Source organism: Telmatherina bonti (assembly GCF_933228915.1).
Source record: "Telmatherina bonti genome assembly, chromosome: 21".
In the NCBI taxonomy this organism is placed as follows: domain Eukaryota; kingdom Metazoa; phylum Chordata; class Actinopteri; order Atheriniformes; family Telmatherinidae; genus Telmatherina; species Telmatherina bonti.
Genome location: NC_136630.1, coordinates 7,288,338 through 7,311,036, shown reverse-complemented (window position 1 = coordinate 7,311,036; position 22,699 = coordinate 7,288,338). Strand labels below are relative to the sequence as shown.

At 38.1% G+C, this 22,699-nt stretch overlaps 1 protein-coding gene across 1 annotated transcript in view; it reads right to left on the bottom strand.

The window, feature by feature from the left end:
• The window catches only part of wnt3 (wingless-type MMTV integration site family, member 3), a gene marked incomplete at both ends in the record, with an annotated part of 38,001 nt that overhangs the window by 3,007 nt on the left and 12,295 nt on the right, over positions 1-22,699 (bottom strand). The window contains 2 exons of the mRNA XM_079260288.1: positions 12,371-12,636; positions 15,335-15,576. Coding sequence (XP_079116414.1) covers positions 12,371-12,636; positions 15,335-15,576 — 508 coding nt within the window. The remainder of the gene's footprint in view (positions 1-12,370; positions 12,637-15,334; positions 15,577-22,699) is intronic.

Here is a 22,699-nt window from a genome sequence, read left to right as displayed (position 1 = left end):
GCTACTTATCCATCTGCACAGCTTTCAGCACCTGAAGTGTGGCGCTTCCATATGCTGTTATTATTGTGCCTCATTCCTGAGGGAGCAGAGGGACATTCTGATGATTTTTTTTACATTTCGAACAGAAAAATATATATATGTATAAAAAATTATCTGTGAACACAAAATATATTCCCATGTTCACTCCTGTTTGCGCAAATGTACGACGATAATGATGAAAGTCGTGCAGAGTGAAGTCCGTGGAACTAGTCAGCATGCATGTTTTTTTACAGTTCTACAGTCAAAAGACAGGCCGGGTACCAGACTACTTGATGTGACTCATTCTACTTTTTTAAAACTACTTTTGGAGTCCCACTCTTACCAATCCTACTCGAAAGAGTGGAGCTTGATACATTGCAGCCTGTTCACGGGCCAACAGAATCATCACTTCCTTGGCTAACAAAGCGCCCACAGCGGTCTCAAAATACTGGGGATTTTTTGTTATTTAAGGCCAAATGCCAAGAAGAAGGAACCCAAACTGTTAGATGGCAGCCATTCTCCTCTGCTTCTGCGTTGCGTTCTTCCTCACTGCTATGAGGTCACATTGTTATGTAGCTGACGCATCTATTGCTACTCAGCTGATATGCCACCGAACAGGTAATGGTACGGTTGGCTGACCCTGGCCCGTTGGAGGTAATGGAGCTTAAGGTACACCTGATCCAATGTGACTGAACGGATCATGGTTGCGCAATGTTTTCTCATGCGCTTTGAAGGGGTAAAGATCGTCCACATCAAACAGTGGTTTCTGTCCTTGATCTTTTGCACTGAGATTTCTTGGTCACCCTGTAACTTTTTGCAGGATTTGACTCTATTCATACCTAAATACTAGGGCTGTGACGATATGCTTTTGTCCCGATTCGATTCCGATTTTTTGGGTGCTGATTTGAATTAAATTGCGATTCTCACAATTCTTTGATTTTGATGATTTTTGAAGGTTAAAAACAAAAAAAAAAAAAAGTAAAAAACTTATTTTTGCTCGTTATTTTTCTTGAGTTCTATTAGGAAAAAACAACACAGTAGCCAGACCATCATTCTGCTGCTTTAATGCCCAAGAAGACAAGTAAAAAGATCAATAAAAACAATAAAAAATGACATAAATTTTATAGTACATTAATTTTTTTTTATTTGGAAAAAGAAAAATAGATTTTTTAACAAAAAAATCGATTTTTAAAATTGTAAAGCAAAAAAAAAAAAATCCCGATTTTTGATTTTTCGATTAGATTTTCCCACCCCTACTAAATACCAAAGAGCTTTGCAATTATGTAATAAACATTTATTTTTCAAATTACTGATGATTGTTGAACATAATTTGACTCAAAGCGGTGACTTACAGTTCATTAAACATGAAGCCTTTAGTGACTGTTACTTTTATACCTAGTCCTGACACCCTCACATGTTGCCAATTAATCCTCTGATTGTGGGTTTTTCCATTAAAGGGATCCTAATCTGGTATTTGGAGTTTTCTGAGCTTTCTACAGTTTTACAGTGTTGAATCCTCATCAGACATGTGAACGACACTGTTTTTTTTTTTATCACCTAAACGCATGTTTGAGTTTGAGTTCCAGCACTCTCTCCGTTCGGTTTCCATGGTGACAAAAAACGCATTGTTTTATAGAGTTTTTTTCTACTTGGAAATCCTTGTGACGTACCGGGGGATAAGGTTCGGTGATTGGTTACCTTCTACTGGTTAACAAGGACATGTACAAATACATCAGGCGGGTGGAAAACGTGGGATAAAGTTATTTCCAACGATGGCTGGTGAGTTTACCAAAGAGAGACATCCTGCTGCATTCGTTGCTGTGGGTTGCTGTTTTCCACTTCGTTTTCAGGGTCTGATTCAGGTTCCAACATGTAGGGCTGTATGCTATGTGTTGACATTGTATTTTGTTATTTTATTGAGTTCATATTAGCCTAATCCTTCTGTTTATGAGATGTTACAATGGCGGTGAAAGCAGGTGCGGTGCGCGCTCCCAATGTAGTGCAGTGGCGGGAGGCGGGGCTTAATGCGGAAGAGTCTCAATCCACTCGTTTTGCCCACAGGCTGATCTGACAGCCTACGGAGAGGGTCGGTCTGAAGTAAATAAAGCCATTTGTGACAATAACTCCATCAATCCCAGCCCTTCTGGTCTCAGACATAAAAATAAATTAGCCTGAAATGCACATAATAGTTCCACTTTAAAGTGCTGCTTGTGTGTCGTGTAAACTTCTCATTCTTTCTTTGAGTGTTTTGCTGATATCAAATCTTTTATTAGAAAAGTTGATGGTCGAAAATGCAAAAAATCTCTCAACTTTCTGTAAATGATTCTGTAATTTTACCAGTTTTATGCAACCTTCAAAGCTAATCTTGCTAAGCAAGATCTGGTGCAGTTTTACGGTCAGAAATTTGCAGGGCACTCTGTAAGACAGACTAATTTAACCACTAAAGACTTCCACTAAAGACTTCCAAAATAGGCCAGGAATAAAAGAATTCCCACTAGCTGCAAGTCATTGAAGCGTCATGCAGCTGTGAAGCACAGATGTGCTGCTGCTGAGTCTCTCTGAAGTTCACAACTTGAGCGAGCTGCCTCAGGCTCTGTTCTACCTTTTGTGTTTTGATTTTGTTGTGCTTTAATTCAGCGGCTAAATATAGCCGCTGAATTCCCCCAGCTGGTCCGGAAGTCAGGTGGCAACGCACTTTTAGCGTGATGAGGGGGCGAAAAAGGGTGGACTAATGACATCACAATGTGAGCTTGTCATGCCAACATAAAGTAAAAGGGCCTCGGGGCTCAATAATGGAGCGTGAGAGGGCCAGGTGGAGAGGACAGGAGTCTCCTGACAGAACCGCTGTTCACTTAGCTCCTGTGGTCCCTCTGACTGCTCCAGTGTCTCAGATCAAAGGGTCGTCTTGTTGCCGTGTGGTCTCTCTATTTGGCCCTCAGCAGCTTGCTTGGTGACGGCAGCCGGTGATGTCTTAAGTCTAAGCTGATTTCCCACTTTTCCCCTTCAGCTCACTTGGGTTATTTGACTGTCGGGGAATTTTTCATTGGGATGCAGAGCATGAAAGACGAGGTGCGGTGTGGGGTGGGGTGTTGTTTGGATGAGTAATTAACTAGTCATTCAAAGTCAAGAGCTCATTTTCAGGTGGAAGCTCAGAAATGTACGGACAAGTCAAAAACCAAATGCCAGCCCATCACACGAACATTTAGTCACTCCAAACCATCATTTTTCCCATAGAAATCTGTTTAATTTAGCAACAACCAGCTCATTGTTTAGTGTCTACGCCTTTTGCAGTGTCCTAAGGATGTCTGGAATTATAGAAATCTGTGTAAAACCAGTGGTTTAAGTGGGCCGGCATGCACCGGTAAACAGTACCGGCACTTTTAAATTCTATCCCTTTGCATATCGGGACTATTTTTTTACAGCGTATAGTGCATACTGGGACTTTTACCAGCTTTCCTCAGCAATCAGTATACCCTCCTATGACTTCACCACATATTACAACTTATATTTGTTGATTTTCATAAAGTCAAAATCTCCTCAAAAGAAAAGTATTGTTAAGACCGGTTTATTTCACAATGTCACCCCGCACTTTCTTTGCTTCTGTGTTTCCATGTGAAGTGTGAAGTGAAAGAGAGTAAAAAAAACTGTAACGTTAGCCTGGCTCCAGAAGTGGCTTGAGGACACGAACTGGAGCAGAGTTGAGTGATGACAGTAGTACTACTAAACAGTCATTTACTACAGTAGTACTACTAAACAGTCATTTACTACAGTAGTACTACTAACAGTTATTTACTACAGTAGTACTACTAAACAGTCATTTACTACAGTAGTACTACTAACAGTCATTTACTACAGTAGTACTACTTACCAGTCATTTACTACAGTAGTACTACTAAACAGTCATTTACTACAGTAGTACTACTAAACAGTCATTTACTACAGTAGTACTACTTAACAGTCATTTACTACAGTAGTACTACAAACAGTTATTTACTACAGTAGTACTACTTACCAGTCATTTACTACAGTAGTACTACTAACAGTTATTTACTACAGTAGTACTACTAAACAGTCATTTACTACAGTAGTACTACTTACCAGTCATTGACTACAGTAGTACTACTAACAGTCATTTACTACAGTAGTACTACTTAACAGTCATTTACTACAGTAGTACTACTTACCAGTCATTTACTACAGTAGTACTACAAACAGTTATTTACTACAGTAGTACTACTTACCAGTCATTTACTACAGTAGTACTACTAACAGTTATTTACTACAGTAGTACTACTAAACAGTCATTTACTACAGTAGTACTACTTACCAGTCATTGACTACAGTAGTACTACTAACAGTCATTTACTACAGTAGTACTACTAACAGTCATTTACTACAGTAGTACTACTAAACAGTCATTTACTACAGTAGTACTACTAAACAGTCACTTACTACAGTCGTACTACTAACAGTGATTTACTACAGTAGTACTACTAAACAGTCACTTACTACAGTAGTACTACTTAACAGTCATTTACTACAGTAGTACTACTAACAGTCATTTACTACAGTAGTACTACTAACAGTCATTTACTACAGTAGTACTACTAACAGTCATTTACTACAGTAGTACTACTAAACAGTCATTTACTACAGTAGTACTACTTAACAGTCATTTACTACAGTAGTACTACTTAACAGTCACTTACTACAGTAGTACTGCTAACAGTCATTTACTACAGTAGTACTACTAAACAGTCACTTACTACAGTAGTACTACTAACAGTCATTTACTACAGTAGTACTACTAAACAGTCACTTACTACAGTAGTACTACTTACCAGTCATTTACTACAGTAGTACTACTAACAGTCATTTACTACAGTAGTACTACTAACAGTCATTTACTACAGTAGTACTACTAAACAGTCATTTACTACAGTAGTACTACTTAACAGTCACTTACTACAGTAGTACTGCTAACAGTCATTTACTACAGTAGTACTACTAACAGTCATTTACTACAGTAGTACTACTAAACAGTCACTTACTACAGTAGTACTACTTAACAGTCATTTACTACAGTAGTACTACTAACAGTCATTTACTACAGTAGTACTACTAACAGTCATTTACTACAGTAGTACTACTAACAGTCATTTACTACAGTAGTACTACTTACCAGTCATTTACTACAGTAGTACTACTAACAGTCATTCACTACAGTAGTACTACTAACAGTCATTTACTACAGTAGTACTACTAACAGTCATTTACTACAGTAGTACTACTTAACAGTCACTTACTACAGTAGTACTGCTAACAGTCATTTACTACAGTAGTACTGCTAACAGTCATTTACTACAGTAGTACTACTAAACAGTCATTTACTACAGTAGTACTACTTAACAGTCATTTACTACAGTAGTACTACTAACAGTCATTTACTACAGTAGTACTACTAACAGTCATTTACTACAGTAGTACTACTTAACAGTCATTTACTACAGTAGTACTACTAACAGTCATTTACTACAGTAGTACTACTAACAGTCATTTACTACAGTAGTACTACTAACAGTCATTTACTACAGTAGTACTACTTACCAGTCATTTACTACAGTAGTACTACTAACAGTCATTCACTACAGTAGTACTACTAACAGTCATTTACTACAGTAGTACTACTAACAGTCATTTACTACAGTAGTACTACTTAACAGTCACTTACTACAGTAGTACTGCTAACAGTCATTTACTACAGTAGTACTGCTAACAGTCATTTACTACAGTAGTACTACTAAACAGTCATTTACTACAGTAGTACTACTTAACAGTCATTTACTACAGTAGTACTACTAACAGTCATTTACTACAGTAGTACTACTAACAGTCATTTACTACAGTAGTACTACTAACAGTCATTTACTACAGTAGTACTACTTACCAGTCATTTACTACAGTAGTACTACTAACAGTCATTCACTACAGTAGTACTACTAACAGTCATTTACTACAGTAGTACTACTAACAGTCATTTACTACAGTAGTACTACTTAACAGTCACTTACTACAGTAGTACTGCTAACAGTCATTTACTACAGTAGTACTGCTAACAGTCATTTACTACAGTAGTACTACTTAACAGTCATTTACTACAGTAGTACTACTAACAGTTATTTACTACAGTAGTACTACTAACAGTCATTTACTACAGTAGTACTACTAACAGTCATTTACTACAGTCGTACTACTAAACAGTCATTTACTACAGTAGTACTACTTAACAGTCACTTACTACAGTAGTACTGCTAACAGTCATTTACTACAGTTGTACTACTAACAGTCATTTACTACAGTAGTACTACTAACAGTTATTTACTACAGTAGTACTACTAACAGTCATTTACTACAGTAGTACTACTAACAGTCATTTACTACAGTAGTACTACTAACAGTCATTTACTACAGTAGTACTACTAAACAGTCATTTACTACAGTAGTACTACTAACAGTCATTTACTACAGTAGTACTACTAACAGTCATTTACTACAGTAGTACTACTAAACAGTCACTTACTACAGTAGTACTACTAAACAGTCATTTACTACAGTAGTACTACTAACAGTCATTTACTACAGTAGTACTACTAACAGTCATTTACTACAGTAGTACTACTAACAGTCATTTACTACAGTAGTACTACTCACCAGTCATTTACTACAGTAGTACTACTAAACAGTCATTTACTACAGTAGTACTACTTAACAGTCACTTACTACAGTAGTACTGCTAACAGTCATTTACTGCAGTCGTACTACTAACAGTCATTTACTACAGTAGTACTACTAAACAGTCACTTACTACAGTAGTACTACTTAACAGTCATTTACTACAGTAGTACTACTAACAGTTATTTACTACAGTAGTACTACTAACAGTCATTTACTACAGTAGTACTACTAACAGTCATTTACTACAGTCGTACTACTAACAGTCATTTACTACAGTAGTACTACTTAACAGTCACTTACTACAGTAGTACTGCTAACAGTCATTTACTACAGTAGTACTACTAACAGTCATTTACTACAGTAGTACTACTAAACAGTCATTTACTACAGTAGTACTACTTAACAGTCACTTACTACAGTAGTACTGCTAACAGTCATTTACTACAGTAGTACTACTTACCAGTCATTTACTACAGTAGTACTACTAACAGTTATTTACTACAGTAGTACTACTAACAGTCATTTACTACAGTAGTACTACTAACAGTCATTTACTACAGTAGTACTGCTAACAGTCATTTACTACAGTAGTACTACTAACAGTTATTTACTACAGTAGTACTACTAACAGTCATTTACTACAGTAGTACTACTAACAGTCATTTACTACAGTTGTACTACTAACAGTCATTTACTACAGTAGTACTACTAAACAGTCATTTACTACAGTAGTACTACTAACAGTCATTTACTACAGTAGTACTACTAACAGTCATTTACTACAGTAGTACTACTAACAGTCATTTACTACAGTAGTACTGCTAACAGTCATTTACTACAGTAGTACTACTAACAGTTATTTACTACAGTAGTACTACTAACAGTCATTTACTACAGTAGTACTACTAACAGTCATTTACTACAGTAGTACTACTAACAGTCATTTACTACAGTAGTACTACTAACAGTTATTTACTACAGTAGTACTACTAACAGTCATTTACTACAGTAGTACTGCTAACAGTCATTTACTACAGTAGTACTACTAACAGTTATTTACTACAGTAGTACTACTAACAGTCATTTACTACAGTAGTACTACTAACAGTCATTTACTACAGTAGTACTACTTACCAGTCATTTACTACAGTAGTACTACTAACAGTCATTTACTACAGTAGTACTACTAACAGTCATTTACTACAGTAGTACTACTAACAGTCATTTACTACAGTAGTACTACTTACCAGTCATTTACTACAGTAGTACTACTTAACAGTCATTTACTACAGTAGTACTACTAACAGTCATTTACTACAGTAGTACTACTAACAGTCATTTACTACAGTAGTACTACTTACCAGTCATTTACTACAGTAGTACTACTTACCAGTCATTTACTACAGTAGTACTACTAACAGTCATTTACTACAGTAGTACTACTAACAGTTATTTACTACAGTAGTACTACTAACAGTCATTTACTACAGTAGTACTACTAACAGTCATTTACTACAGTAGTACTACTTACCAGTCATTTACTACAGTAGTACTACTAACAGTTATTTACTACAGTAGACATGAAGGTCAGACGCTGCAGACTAAGTGTACAACTGGTCAGTATTTTGAATTTTTCAAGATTATTTCTAGATTAAAGATAATATTACTAAGTGTTATGGACCAGGTCGATGCTGGGAAAAACATATTTCACAGAGGAAAAGTGTGATAGTAATACACTGTTAAATTAGCCTGGTAATAAGCTGAATAAGTATAAATGTAGAACTTTTTTTTGTTTTTAAACCCTTTTATGCATAGTGGACACATAGTGGACACCTATTTACAAGCTTTCTTCTTGCATATTTATGAATGAAGATTGTATTTTTGTAAATAAACCACTTCAGTGGATGTTAGTGAGTCATCCAATACGTTTCCATTCACTGGAGAAAAAATAAATATAGGATACAACTGAACGTGATGTCATTACGCAACTTTGCCTTTGCGATAAATAGGAAAAGAAAATGATAAAGCTGTATTTTATAGAAGACTTACATAATATAATTATGATTATATGTTATTTTGTAACTATTTTGTAGAGTACATTAAGATGAATAATAAAAAATTCTAAATATCACTAATTAACAAAAAAAAGTGCCACTGCTTATTTGTGCAGGTAAAATACTGTATTTAAAAAAATGTTGCATTGTTTTAATTCATGCATGAAAGACTTAATGAACTTTAAGTTTATATATTTACTTTTCAGTGTTATGTTTAATGTCCAGCAATGAGGCTTGAAGTTCATAAAAGTGTCTCCATGGTGCTTTGAATTTGGCAAATGTGGATTTGATTCAGAACTTGCTGTGTTTGTTTTTGTCATTTTTGTGCAACAAAACTATTAATCTATAGATCAATTTATAGATCTACATGTAAGTATCACCCAAGTTTTTGTCCCATATTTGCATGACAAACTGACAGCAAGTCATTAAGGGAGTACCACCGCTTATTTTGTTCCACTTAAAGCAATGTGTAAAACGTAACTAATTCAAAGATTTGCAAGTCATTAATTTGTGAAAATGAGATTTTCAAATGTTAAGACAAGACAATGACTTAGAATTGATGCCAAGAATTCATTATAAAACTGAAACTAATGAGGCTGGAAAGTTGTACAAAGGTTGGAAACAGAATATCTCTCAGAACTTTTTGACTGAGTTAATCAGCATCAAGCCAAAACTACACAAAGGAGTCTGTGAGAAGCAGAATATTGGAAGGAGTTCAACATGTTGACAGGTTTCGTCAGTAAAAGGACGAACAATTCAGGAAAACCGTTTCTTTAACAGATTTATGTTAGTCGTTGTTTGCTAGTGCAACCAATAAGGAAATACTGAAAAACATCTTGGAAATTGGATGACAAATCTCAAAACAATGCCATCTTTTAGACTTCTAACCAAATGAACCAAAACAGGCTCGTTAACACATCAACTGTCGCCCATTTTGCCCACTATTAGCCTCCATGCTAAGCCAGCTAATGCTAAGACTGTAGACATCACTGTGTTAGATAAAACAAGGCTAAATGCTTTGAAAATGCCAGTAAGTTTGGGGCTTATTTCAATATGATGTATGTAAATGCAATTGATGGACTGAAAAATGCAAACCATGTTTTTCTTTTTTTTTATGACAGCATCACTGCAGTGCATGTCAGTTGCAATCATTACAATGATCCGATTACTAAAAATGAGGTTTTAAGGGCCTGTAAACCAGCTGATTGTGTTTGCTCAGAAGGCTGCCACACTCAGGAAAGCTTTCCTAAAATGTCACCATGCTGAAACATTTCTCAGTTGTAAATTGTATCTTAATATGAAACTTTGAGGTGATCTAGTTTCAAATTGCTATTAAATGCAACATGTTTACTAATATTTCAGAAAGTGGAAGACAGACTGTAATTAGTCATATCCCAAATCTGAAAGCTTCTTCATCTGCAGCTCTCACCTGAAAATCAAATTTCTTTTGAGGGGTTTGTGTTTGTGAAGGTGATTTCAGCTAATTATTGTGAGCTGTTTTTTTTTTTTTCTTTAGGTCCTTCCAGCTGCATCTTGGTCTCATCTAAAGTCACCCTCAGACTAGGAATTACAGCCAAAAAATGCCCCACGCACAGTGAAATTAGAAGAAATGAGAGAATTACTAGCAGATGGATGTGTCTCTGAAGGGAATTAAACTATTACTCTCGTCTATAAGCTTTGAGACTAAACATACGGATTACTTTCAATATGTTGCTTTGTTCAGGAGTTATACATACTATTCTTTTAATAACACTCATAAAAAATGTGAGAATCTCATCTTGGACAGTAGCTAGTATCAAAAGGAAAACCTGAAGGGTTAAAAAACAGACTCGACTCGACAGTAAAAATCACATTTGTGTCTGAAGTCTTAAGATGGGCTGAGATAAAGTGTCCTGTTTGATATGTTTTTAGTTTTGGAAATCATGGTGTCTTTATTCCTGAACTTAACTCATCACCAGGCACTCAGTGAAATACTTGGAAATGTATAAGTGCTACTGTGATATTGGAGGATATTACAAGACTTTAAAACTTGATTTTTTTTTTTCTAAAAACAAGTTCTACAGTTATATTCACTACTCAGTTTTATGTTGAAAATCCATTAGAGAATCTGTGACCGAGCCTGATTGGTGATGGTTGTAGGGGAGAACTCCATGTGATTCCATGGTTTCATGGAGGAGAATGGGGTGTTGTTGGATGTGTTCAGTAGTAACAAGTGGAAGTGGTCCTGTGGATGTTAAACCATCTGGAGGTGGATCAGCGCACATAACACATAATTTCCACCTTTTGCAAAGTTAATGGTGGGTAATACAGAAATAATTTGGAACAAAGTATGCTACAAACCAGATTTAGTCTTTTTAAGGGAATTGCTTTGCATATTTCAACAAGGCAATACCAAACCATGTTTTACATGCAGTGCAACAACACATAACAAAATATAATGTAGCAAAAAATCGAAAATCTTGATTTTTTTTTTTTTTTTGCTTCACAATTTTAAAATAGATTTTTTTTGTTAAAAAAATCGATTTAAAAAAAAAAAAAAGAATAAAAATAATCAAATACAAATTTTTTGTAATTTTTACTGTTTTTATTGATCTTTTAACTTGTCTTCTTGGACATTATAGCAGCAGAATGATGATCTGGCCACTGTGTTGTTTGTCCCAATTGAAATCAAGGCAAATGATGAGCAAAAAAAAAAGAAGCAAAGTTTTTACATTTTTATTTGTTTATAATCTACAAAAATTAGCAATATCGAAGAATTGTGAGAATAGCAATTTAAATTGAATCGGCACCCAAAAAATTGGAATCAAATCAAATTGGGACAAAAGCATATTGGCACAGCCCTAGAAAAAATATAAAAATATTTAGAAAAAAATTAATGCTGCCTTCCATATGATGTCTTTTTCACGGAATGCTTTGCCTATTTCATTAAGGCAATGCCAAACCATGTTATACAGGTAGAAAATGGCATGTATTAGAATACTCATTCATCCATTCTCGAAACCACTTGGTCCCTATCATGGTTGCGGATAACAAAATATATAGTTGCAAAATGACAAAAACATTTTGGAGCAATATATGCTGCCATTCATATGAAGCCTTTTTAAAGGAGTAATTTGCATTTTTTAGCAAGGCAATGCCAAACCACATTTTACGCATTGTATAACAGCAGGACTCCGCATGCAAGAAAAAGAGTAAATTAGTCTTGATACTAAACTGACCTGCCTGTTGTCCAGGCCTGAAATCAACTGATAACAAGTGTCTAATCCGAAAGAGAAATTCTGCATCAAGCAATTAGTCAAAGTCTTTCTATCAAGACCAGTGAAACATTTTCAGTGCATCTTACCATTTCTTGTCCACCATATAGATAAGATAAGATAAACTTTATTTATATAGCGCTTTTCATAGACACAATAAAACATAGAAAACCTGCAACGTGTGGATATGTATGTAATATGTAACCCATGTGCAACCAGACCAAAAGTACACACACGAAGAGAGAAAGTTTGTGGTTTGAAATGCAGCGAAACGAGTACATTTCTGCAAGTCATGATAAATCATTTTACCATTCGTCCTGCCTCGTTGTTGTGCCGATTCATTGCTGAGCGAGCATCCGGACGGTTTTCTCTAGCATCTGCAAAGTCCCGGGACACCAGCACCCCAAACTCTGCATCCTCGCTACAGCCACCCCACTTCCAGCCCTCCCCGGGGGGGCCCTTGTGATGGGAGTCACAGCCGCACATGGTGGATGTGCCCTCAGCACAGGAACGTGTCACTGCGAATGCAACGCCTGCAGAAGCGATGGCGTGGACGAACGCTGACTCTCTGGTTGCTGAAAGACACAGATGAAGACAGACAGGGAGAGGAGTGTGTCAGCCTTATGTGAAATGTGGACAAAGCGGATCTTTACTGCTGCCAGCATCCAGACGGATGCAGTGAAAGGGATACCTCCGGGCAGTAACCTTTTAACACATTTCATCTTTGAGGAGGCTTATTTGTGCTCAGGAATTTGCAAATGGGAAAAAAAAAGACAAGAAGCCCATTAAACACAAGCATACCTCTGCTTTCGTATTAATTTAGCGATATGTGATTTCCAATATTTGCCACATGATCATCACCAGCTACGAGGAAGAAACCCTGCAGTGACATCAGCCTTTTGTGGCGGTGTCAGGTGGGCCTAACACTCAGTGGGATCTCAGTGACCTCCTGTCATCCCTGAGGTGTGCTGCTTTGCATCTGGATAGTGTTTCAGGAATGTTGTCACCCCCTCTTCCTCCTCCCCCATTCTTGTTCAGAGCCCAAGGCCTTCTGGTGAAACCTAGCAGTGTGTCGGCCCCGTCCTTTCTTACAATGAGGGATGGAGTTACGCCTTCTTTGAAGGCAACAGCTTATTATGTAACCAGACACCATTGTTTCACAATCACAGCACACTTACTGTGGCTCACCCATTACACTCCACTAGTTCTTGTGCCGACAAATGAAAACACAATCTCGCAGGTATGGGGATGTGTCCTAAAGCAAACGTCTCAAGAGCTTTGAGTGGCCTTGATTTCTGATACACACAGCTGCAACGCTGGACTTTAAAAATTTGTATGAACGCGACCAGATAATTAAACTAGAATTTTGTCGACCATAACGGCCAAAAGCCAGAAATTCCTGGATGATTCTGCTGCCAGAGAAGCTTTCAAGACCCAATCAGACCACTTTACAAACCACAAACAGTGTTTGCTAATGTTCAGCTGGAAGTTTGCCATGTTTTCCCACCCTCAACGTGTCTGCAAGCAGGGTTACAAAACAAACAAGCACATTTTGAAAAGAGCGAACTAATGTCAATATGTTTTGTCATAAAAGATCAAACGGTTTATCTAATGAGGACGGTGGCCCTGAAGTATAAAACAGTCTACAACTCCTAAAGAAAAGAGTCTGTTAGAGAAGAAAACTAAAGTACAATACAAACGAAGATGACATTTTGGATCACACACTCATCTCAAAGAAATATATAGAATTGTGATTTGAAATTATTAGGTGTATAATTTTGCTTAAAAATGAATTAGCACTTTTTATCTTGTGTAAAAGGAAGCCCTTTCAAATCCCAGATGAACCATTACATGACTGGATGTGACAGAGTCCTCTGGTTGGGCAACCCCTTCTTGCCCTGGCAAGACCAGTCGGGCCCTCCAAAGCAGGCCCCAGTAAGCCCAGGGCCCCTGGAAGTCTGGTTGTTAGCCAAGGCTAGCGCTGCTCCTGCTACCTGCTGGGCCCATCAATCCGCCTTTGTTTCCCTTGTGTCACACTGTGTTATCCACACAAAGGGCCCAGCGACTCACGCCCCCACAGTCCCGCTCTGCCCAGAGCTGGCATTCCCGAACCCCCCCCTCCCTCCAGCCACCCCTCTCCGCCAACACCCTGAGTTTGAAATCCCATACACCACCACCCCTCAATTTCCTCCAGGCATCCACCAACGGCACCACCGCAGCCAACATGCAGCTTAAGGTGGCTCGGGCTGGTGGTTGGTAGCTCTGTTTTTTTTTTTTTCCCCATTCATCACTCCTAAAGTGACACACTCTTCCTTCTTCCTTCCCTCCTTCCTTTGCTTCCTCATCCCAAAGAGCAGACCCAGCCTATGTTGGGATAGATCCCCTTTCAGCCTGTTTTCATGACAGAGTCAAAAGGGCGTGTGAATGGGGTGTCCGTGGGAGCTGGACTGTGTGAGGCGCAGACTGGTCTTCATGCACAGTAGGGGTTGAGCGGAGCCCCCCGGCCCTTTTCTATTGCCTGTAATCTCATTTGGCCTCCCCTCTCCCTTTTATTTGACTGAGGAGCTTGGACTGCTCACACTGCCCATTTCTGCCCAGATTCCTTCCCCTCTGACACACAGGCTAATTCATTTCCAATCAGCAGCTTCAGTCACAACACAGAAGCTTCTACCTTTGTAATTAGAGGCTGCGAGGCTTTAAGCGGGACACCTGTGTCTGTTATTTCCCACCGTCACGTTTTGACATGGCTTAGCATGGGGATACCTCACATGTCCTGATGCTGCAGCGCCTGATGGATGTTTCCAGTACATCAACTGTGCCTGTCAGGTTTTGTTGATAGATTTACAGCCATGAGCTGCTATCATGTCCCAGAGTGTAAACAGGGTCAGGAAAACTGGGATAAACGCGTTGACTCTGAAGATGAATGGAATATTGAAGGTTAAGATGGGTGGAAGTTGGATAATGTGTCAGTGCTTGTACCTGCACTCCGTTCTCACTATTGCCAAGGAAGGTGTCTATTATTGTAATTAGCCTAGTTAGTCATTTGCCAGCAAAAAAGCTCAGAGAGCAGGCAGTTTGAGGCCTCAGGGAAGAAAACCATCAAATGCTGTTTTGTAGCAGCTTATAATATGCTCAGCTGTACAATGGGCTCTTTACAGATGTGTGCTGCTGGTCAGTTACAGTCTTCTTTTGTACAGGTGTCAGTCATGAAGTTCATGCTAAAAACACAGAAAGTTGGATTTATTCCAGAGTTAACAATAATAAAACATCTACCTTTATCTAGCACAGGGCCAAAGATGGCCAAGTTGTCCTTGATGGTGGTGCAGTTCCATCGGCGGCCCCTGAACTGATGCTGGCATTCCTGGATTCCCAGTTTGACACCTTCGGCGACACTGGGCATAATCTCAATGTAGTTGCGACAGAAGCGCAGCTGCTTGGGCACCAGACCGGGAATGGAGCCGCACAGGATGGGTTGGGAGCCCAGCGATGAGTACTGCTGCCCCAGGGCCAGGGACCTGTTTCGCAGAGACAAACGAAGGATCATTAGGTGAGATCTGCTGCCTAAATCATTCCTGGAATTATGGGGAAAAAAGTTATCTGCTTATTGCGTTGTTCTGAACCTAAAGCTTAGTTTTTTTGGGATTTAAGCATAAAAGTTGCTGCAGTTTTGCTGCATGTTTGAGTTTGAGTTCCAGCACTCTCTCCGTTCGGTTTCCATGGCGACGAAAAACGCATTGTTTTATAGAGTTTTTTCTACTTGGAAATCCTTGTGATGTCCCGGGGGATAAGGTTCGGTGATTGGTTACCTTCTACTGGTTAACAAGGGCATGTACAAATACATCAGGCGGGTGGAAAACGTGGGATAAAGTTATTTCCAACGATGGCTGGTGAGTTTACCAAAGAGAGACATCCTGCTGCATTCGTTGCTGTGGGTTGCTGTTTTCCACTTGTTTTCAGGGTCTGATTCAGGTTCCAACATGTAGGGCTGTATGCTATGTGTTGACATTGTAGTTTGTATGTTTTTTTTATTGAGTTCATATTAGCCTAATCCTTCTGTTTATGAGATGTTACAATGACGGTGAAAGCAGTTGCGGTGCGCGCTCCCGATGTAGTGCAGTGGCGGGAGGCGGGGCTTAATGCGGAAGAGTCTCAATCCATTCGTTTTGCCCACAGGCTGATCTGACAGCCTACGGAGAGGGTCGGTCTGAAGTAAATAAAGCAATTTGTGACAATAACTTGATCAATCCCAGCCCTTCTGGGCTCAGAAATAAAAATAAATTAGCCTGAAATGCGCATAATAGTTCCACTTTAAACGTGATCACTTCTAAGTAGATTTCACTTTCTTCCTCTATGTTTGAGTATAAGTCTGTAGATTTAGTCCCTGTGCTAGAAGAAAGACGAACAAAAAACTTTGTGTGTCTCGTATTTAAAAGCAGGAGAAAAAGAGAAAGTCAAGCCAGATGAAGTTGGTCTTGATCAAACAAAATCTTCCAACTGGTCTCTTCAAATGGTTCAGACAAATTAATTGGAAAACCAATTCAAGATGTTTACTGGTGGTCCTTCATTGTAGTCCAGGACATATTTTTACATATATCATCATAGAATTGTTGCTGCAAGTGTCCTAAACGATCTTGTTGTCAGGAGCTGAAGGCCTCATAAATGCGTTTAGACCTGTATGTAGCTGCGTCCACTTGTGGTCGGAACAACCAGGACATAAAGAATAAAAATAGCAAGTCTGAACAATGGCTTCAAGCACAGACCGCAAAAACCTGAAAACCTGCACCTACAGGTGGTGGTGTAATGATCAAGAAGTCGTGGAAAACATGCCAAGCCGGTAGCAGAAATGTTTGAATGATTTTAAGTCTTAACTCAGCTTTTTTTCCCCCTCTCCAGCGATGTTCTGCCTTTTGATTTAATGAGTAGCTATAAGTATATTTAAAAAAGAAAAATCCATATAACACACAGAAGAAAACAGAAGCAAGAGGATTTAGCCATCAATAAACATACAATATATCAGTAATTCAATTAATTTCCATCTCTAATGAGTCATTAATGACAGGAGGTTTCAGACAGCTGTTCAGCAACGTTGCGCTAATAACAGACTGAAGTTTGCATGTTCTTAACATTTGATAAAACTGGTAAAAGTAGAGTTAATACAAATATTAAATTCCAAATTTCCAATCTAAAAGATAGACAAAATAGAATTAATCAGAATAAAGAAACTTAACTGTTCATGATTTATGTTCAAACTGTTTATTTCACTACATCTTGTGTTTAGTTAAAAAAAAAAAAAAAATCAAATCAGGTAGCATCATTATATCCAACAATCCTCATTCTAACGGTCACCATATACAGAAACCTGTTAAGATATGTATAAAAACAAAGAGGGAGTGAGAGAGAGAGTACACAATCATGCATTGTCTTCAGTCCATACCTATTTATTCCTTTAAGCTGGAAGGGAAAGGTAACCCTTTTTAATTTTTAGCCCCTTTTTAGCCCAACCCATGAAAAAATGGTTGAAAAATAAATCTAATTTTTTTTTAATATGAGGTCTTTACTTGGCCCTTTCTCAAAATGTAACATAAAATGTAACCAATTTTGGGGGGGAGGGGGATATTTACCATTTACTACCATGTGATATGTCAAAATTATTATGGTGTAATATTATTGTGGTGTATGGTGTTCCTGGTATCTATTAAGGGGCAGAAATCAAGTATGTTTATGTTTAACAGGATTTTGAGTAAAGTTTTTACCATAAAGTAATGCATAACATCTCAGTAACTTTATGTGTATCAAATATGACACACGTGACTTTATAGGGATAGATGAAGAAGTGAATGTCTCTTTATCCAAATGCCACCAGCTGCACCATGAATGAGCACCATTCTATGCTACCCAATAGGGTACCTTATTCCTCTGAAAGGAAATAAAACAACAAAACATGGCAAATCCAACTGATTGATTTGGGAATTTCTTTACATTTTACTACCAATATTGTTGCCTGCTATTATTTTCTTGGTTTAAGTAAGCAAAAACCCTCAAGTTTTGCCTGTCATTTATGCCCATGTTGTATATTCAGGGGCTTACTTATATCATGAAATGCAACCAGTCTATTTGGACCATACAATCTACCTTCCTTTACAACCTTTATAGTCCCACAACTTTGCTTTTTAAAGGTTTATATTTATTCTCCTTATCACTTCGGGGATTGGCTGAAGTATATGTAGACCAGAAAAATAGTAAATTCCTTAAATAGTGCAGTGAAATGTCTGGACTTTATAATAATGATCTAATTTATTGTCCTCTTGCTTTAATCGGTCATTTAGAATTGACTAAGGGTTTTCCTAAAAATGGCCTAGTAGAGTATCATTTTTAAATATTCAAGTATCTTTGAGTGTGTGTGTGTGAATGGCTATCTGTGTCTCTGAACTGTGCATTTGTCCATTGGTGCATCTCACCCCCTACCCTAAACCAGCTGGATCTGGCTACAGGCCTCCTGAACATGATGGAGTGTAATTCACTGGTAAATTAATCAAAATAATGTCAGTTGGTTGCTAGCTCTTCTACTTTGACCAATTTACTGGATGCTGGAAATGAAAGTTCAAAACAGCGTTCAGCTCTGTGTCCCTGGTGAAGTTCATGGTTGTGGTAATGTTGACTTCCAACAGGCTGTAAAATGCAAAGTGCCTGTAAACATGGCCCCAGTGCAAGAACAGTAATTCACCTTTGACTTTTATAAACTTATGTGCTTCATGAAGTTTATACCAACTGCTTATGTTTTTTTTTTCCACTTTTCTCAGCAGGGATGGTAATGATCCCACTTCAGGGCAGGGATACAAGCTATTGCACTCATATGTCAAAATTTTCCTGACTTAGTATGCACAGATCTGCTGATCTTACAGATAACATTCAAGAACCACATGCAAATTCAATGCTATGACAACACATTCTGTAGTTCCATTATTAATTTGTGGTTTTCCTCTGGAGATAATGTTTTAACAATATACATGTCGGCGGCTTATTTTGCTGGTGATGCACAAAAATGTGGTGTTTGAAGCTATGTGCCTCTCCAAAAGGCTCGTTCAGATGTTGCCCAAGCAGGGATTAATCACAACACAAAGCAGCCAAGATTGGCTTGTGGTGCCAAAAACCATTATAGTTTCATTCAGGTAATTAATTTTAATTGCTTTGTATTTATTCTGAAATAAAGAGACAGAAAACGTGTTTGCCATGCTCTTGTTTTAACATGCTTTCTGTGGTGACAAGCTCAAACAGAACCATGCAGCTTCTTCCAGAAGCTCTCACTTTTCATGTACAATGTCAGACTCAAATTTCTTGTTTATTCATTTCAGAGTTTATAACTTATATCACCTGTCGAAATTAGCTTGTTTCTGCAGGCTTAACACATGTATATGTTATGAATGTTCACCGGGTATGAAATGCAAAGACGTCTGGGCGACGCTGAGCAGATGCCTCAGCGCTGGGTGTCTTGGTGGACTACATGGTGCTGGAGGCCATGAGAGGATTACTGTGGAGCTACAGACGCTGATCAGATCAGAGCACCACTCCGGGTGACCTCAGGACCACCGCAGGGTGCAACCCAATCATAGCAGGCGCTGACGCTGACAGATGAGTACGACATATTGCCCCATCCCAATACAAAAGTCAAGCCACTGAAGTCCCAGTGAAAAAAAAAACCCTTAGATATGTTCACAGCATATCTGTACTTTTGCTTTCTACACATATCAAACATCAAAACCCTGCCCCCACCTTGCAAAAGCAATCTCCCTACCTTCACTGTGTTTGATTTAAGGAGAGCATTGTTACAGCAGGCTCCGAGGTTTGCCAGTGGAGCTCACACAGTGAAACATGAGGCTGAGTTGTTTTGCTTTTACAGTGGTTTAATGGACTACGATGATCTCATTATTAGCTATTAGCCACTTGTGTTGCTGGCATTAAGTTTCTGACTGACACCGATGCACAACAAACAATTCTTCTGTTTCAGGATGGGATGTCAAACGGTTCCTCAAATGCAGTAAATGTCATAATGCAGCGATGCGTAAGTTTAAACAAGTCTTGTCAAACTGAAAAATAGGAAGTTAAAATGCTGTTTTTTTTCTTTTGTGTTCCCAGTTTTTTTTTTTATTTCAATGTGCTCATTAATCTTTATTCAAGTTCTTGTTTGAGTTTACCCAACTGAAGGCAGCCACATTAGCTCATTTGCCAGTCTCGATCCCACAACATCACTGAGTTCAAGTATTGCTGACTTCACTATGTCTGGTGGTTGAGTGACTAAGGACCTTAATTACACTGTCTGCTAGCTTGGTTACTGCCCATTAATTTCTCAGTCATGAGATGGAGCAGAGTGGTTGATACTTTGCACGGTTCCAACAAGGTGTCACACGAGTGCCAACAACATCAAACAATCTTTCCTTCGCATGATATCAGTTGATATATTGATATGTCAGTAAATTCAACCGCTGTTCCCACATTTTGGGCAACTTTCTTTGATCTACTCGCTTACAACGGCAATGTAGTTAAGATTTTTGATGAAATCACTGTTATCTGCATGGAACATAACGGTAGATAGTTTAAACTACAGGCTGAAGATCTGCCAGCCTATTTGTCTTTGCAAAGGATGTGCTTCGCTTGATCTATCTGAAAAGATCAGATAAAAGGGATATCTTTTTTGGCTTGATGCTAATGAGAGTCTCAACCCTGAGGGTTATGAGATGCATTGTGCAAACAGACACTCAGACTCATGCATGTAGACCACATGTGTGCCACACTGATCACGAGCAACGTGTCTCAACTGAGTAACAGGCGCAGAGACCTCCAGAGAGGCAGAATGCCGGGGGAATATGCTGCAGGGGACGAGACAAGCTTCAGAACAAGCGAATGGCAAGGCTTGGCAGGTGCATGCCCAGACATGTTTGTATGGGGCCTCTACTGGCCTTGGGGGTTTACAGCTTAGTTGGGGGTTTTCTCTGTATCTAAACTAGGTTGATGTGAAAGTATGATGGGCCACTGGAAACCACAGAAATGAAGCATAGGAAACAAAGGGATTCCACCCCACACCTTGCTGAAGAGTGGAATATCACGCAATCAAGCCGCTGTCAACACAACACTTGAATCGGGACACTCCCATGCAGTAAAAATACTGCAACCATCTTCTGTTTAGTTTGAAAAATGAAGTTTCAGGGGTTAATTTTCTGCTCAAACGTCAGACGTTCTGCATCTTGCTGGTTTGTGTTTGAGTGAGCAAAAATCCAGTCAAAGGACAACACAAGAACCCATGTTTTGTCAAGAACATGTTGCCTTCTGTTGTTGTGAGGTCTGTATCAGACAGGTTAGTATTTATCCCATCTGTGTGCTGATAAGCTTTCTTTTTGTGACAGCCTCTTGTATATCCAGGGGCATGAAAGTACCAAGTGACACAATGAACCTCTTGAGCTAAGGATGACATTTGACCCCACTGCCTTTGGACAAATAGCTTGCAGAAGTTCATGATCAGAGCCCATTAGTACCTAAAGACAAGCGGTCTCCAACCTGTTTGTTTCATTAATGGCATATACTTAAAGTGAACAAGTACCTCCTAGGTGTGTTATTAAATTAGATACTAATGCAGCTTGTTCAAGCCTGTGTTTTCATGTAACTTTTAAATATTTTATTGTAAATTAAGTTTTTCAAATGTATAATTTATGAAAAGCAATCAAACAGAATGGAAGTAGAACTGAATAACAAGAAAATATAATAAAATATAATATTCAAAACTTTCTGTATGTATGTATGAATTTGATGCCTTTCCTCTGAACTATTAATAAATTTATGATCATGTTGGTTTGAGGATTTAGACTGTTATATGGATTTTTGCTGCCCAAAACCCCTATAGTAAGATATAAAGACCCCCAGAAACCATTTTTGCTCTTAAGTGGGGCATTAAAATAGCATAACATTAGTTTTAGAACTGATTTAGACCAATTAATCACAGCATTGCGTACCATGTATACATAGTCTGATCCAGCACATTATAATAATACAATAAATTGAATAACAAAAGAAAAATAAATTGCTAAAATCTTCCCAAAAAAAAGGTTTTATGTTGAAAAAAATAAGCTAATGCCGATCATCTCATACTTGCTCATATTGCTATAATTTGTCTGAAATAAAGGAATATCTATCACCAGTATTTTAACTTTTTTTTTTGTTTGTGTAAAATATGACCATTTTTATATAAAATAAGAAGAAGATTAGTGGAAATTGTTTGAAATTTTTGTATAAAACAGCACAAACAAGTATTTATTGATTTCCACATTAAAGCAAAACAACTAAATGTCACTTCCGGTAGCCATTTTTGCTTCTGTACGTGATACGCATTTTTTTTTTTTCTTTTTAAGCGAACTTTATTGACGTCATCTAATGCGCGAATGTTGATCATTTTTATTTTATTTTGTATACGTAAAGTAATGCCTTTCGGGATATAGAAAGCATTTAATGCCGAGGTAAGTGTTTTCAAATGAGCTACCCCAATTTTATGTTTGTAGCGTCGCCATTTAGCAACATAACGAGCTCAAACGTCAGACGTCATTACGTTACGTTGTGTTTGGCGCGCAGGCACGAAGACGCAGCAGATGCCAG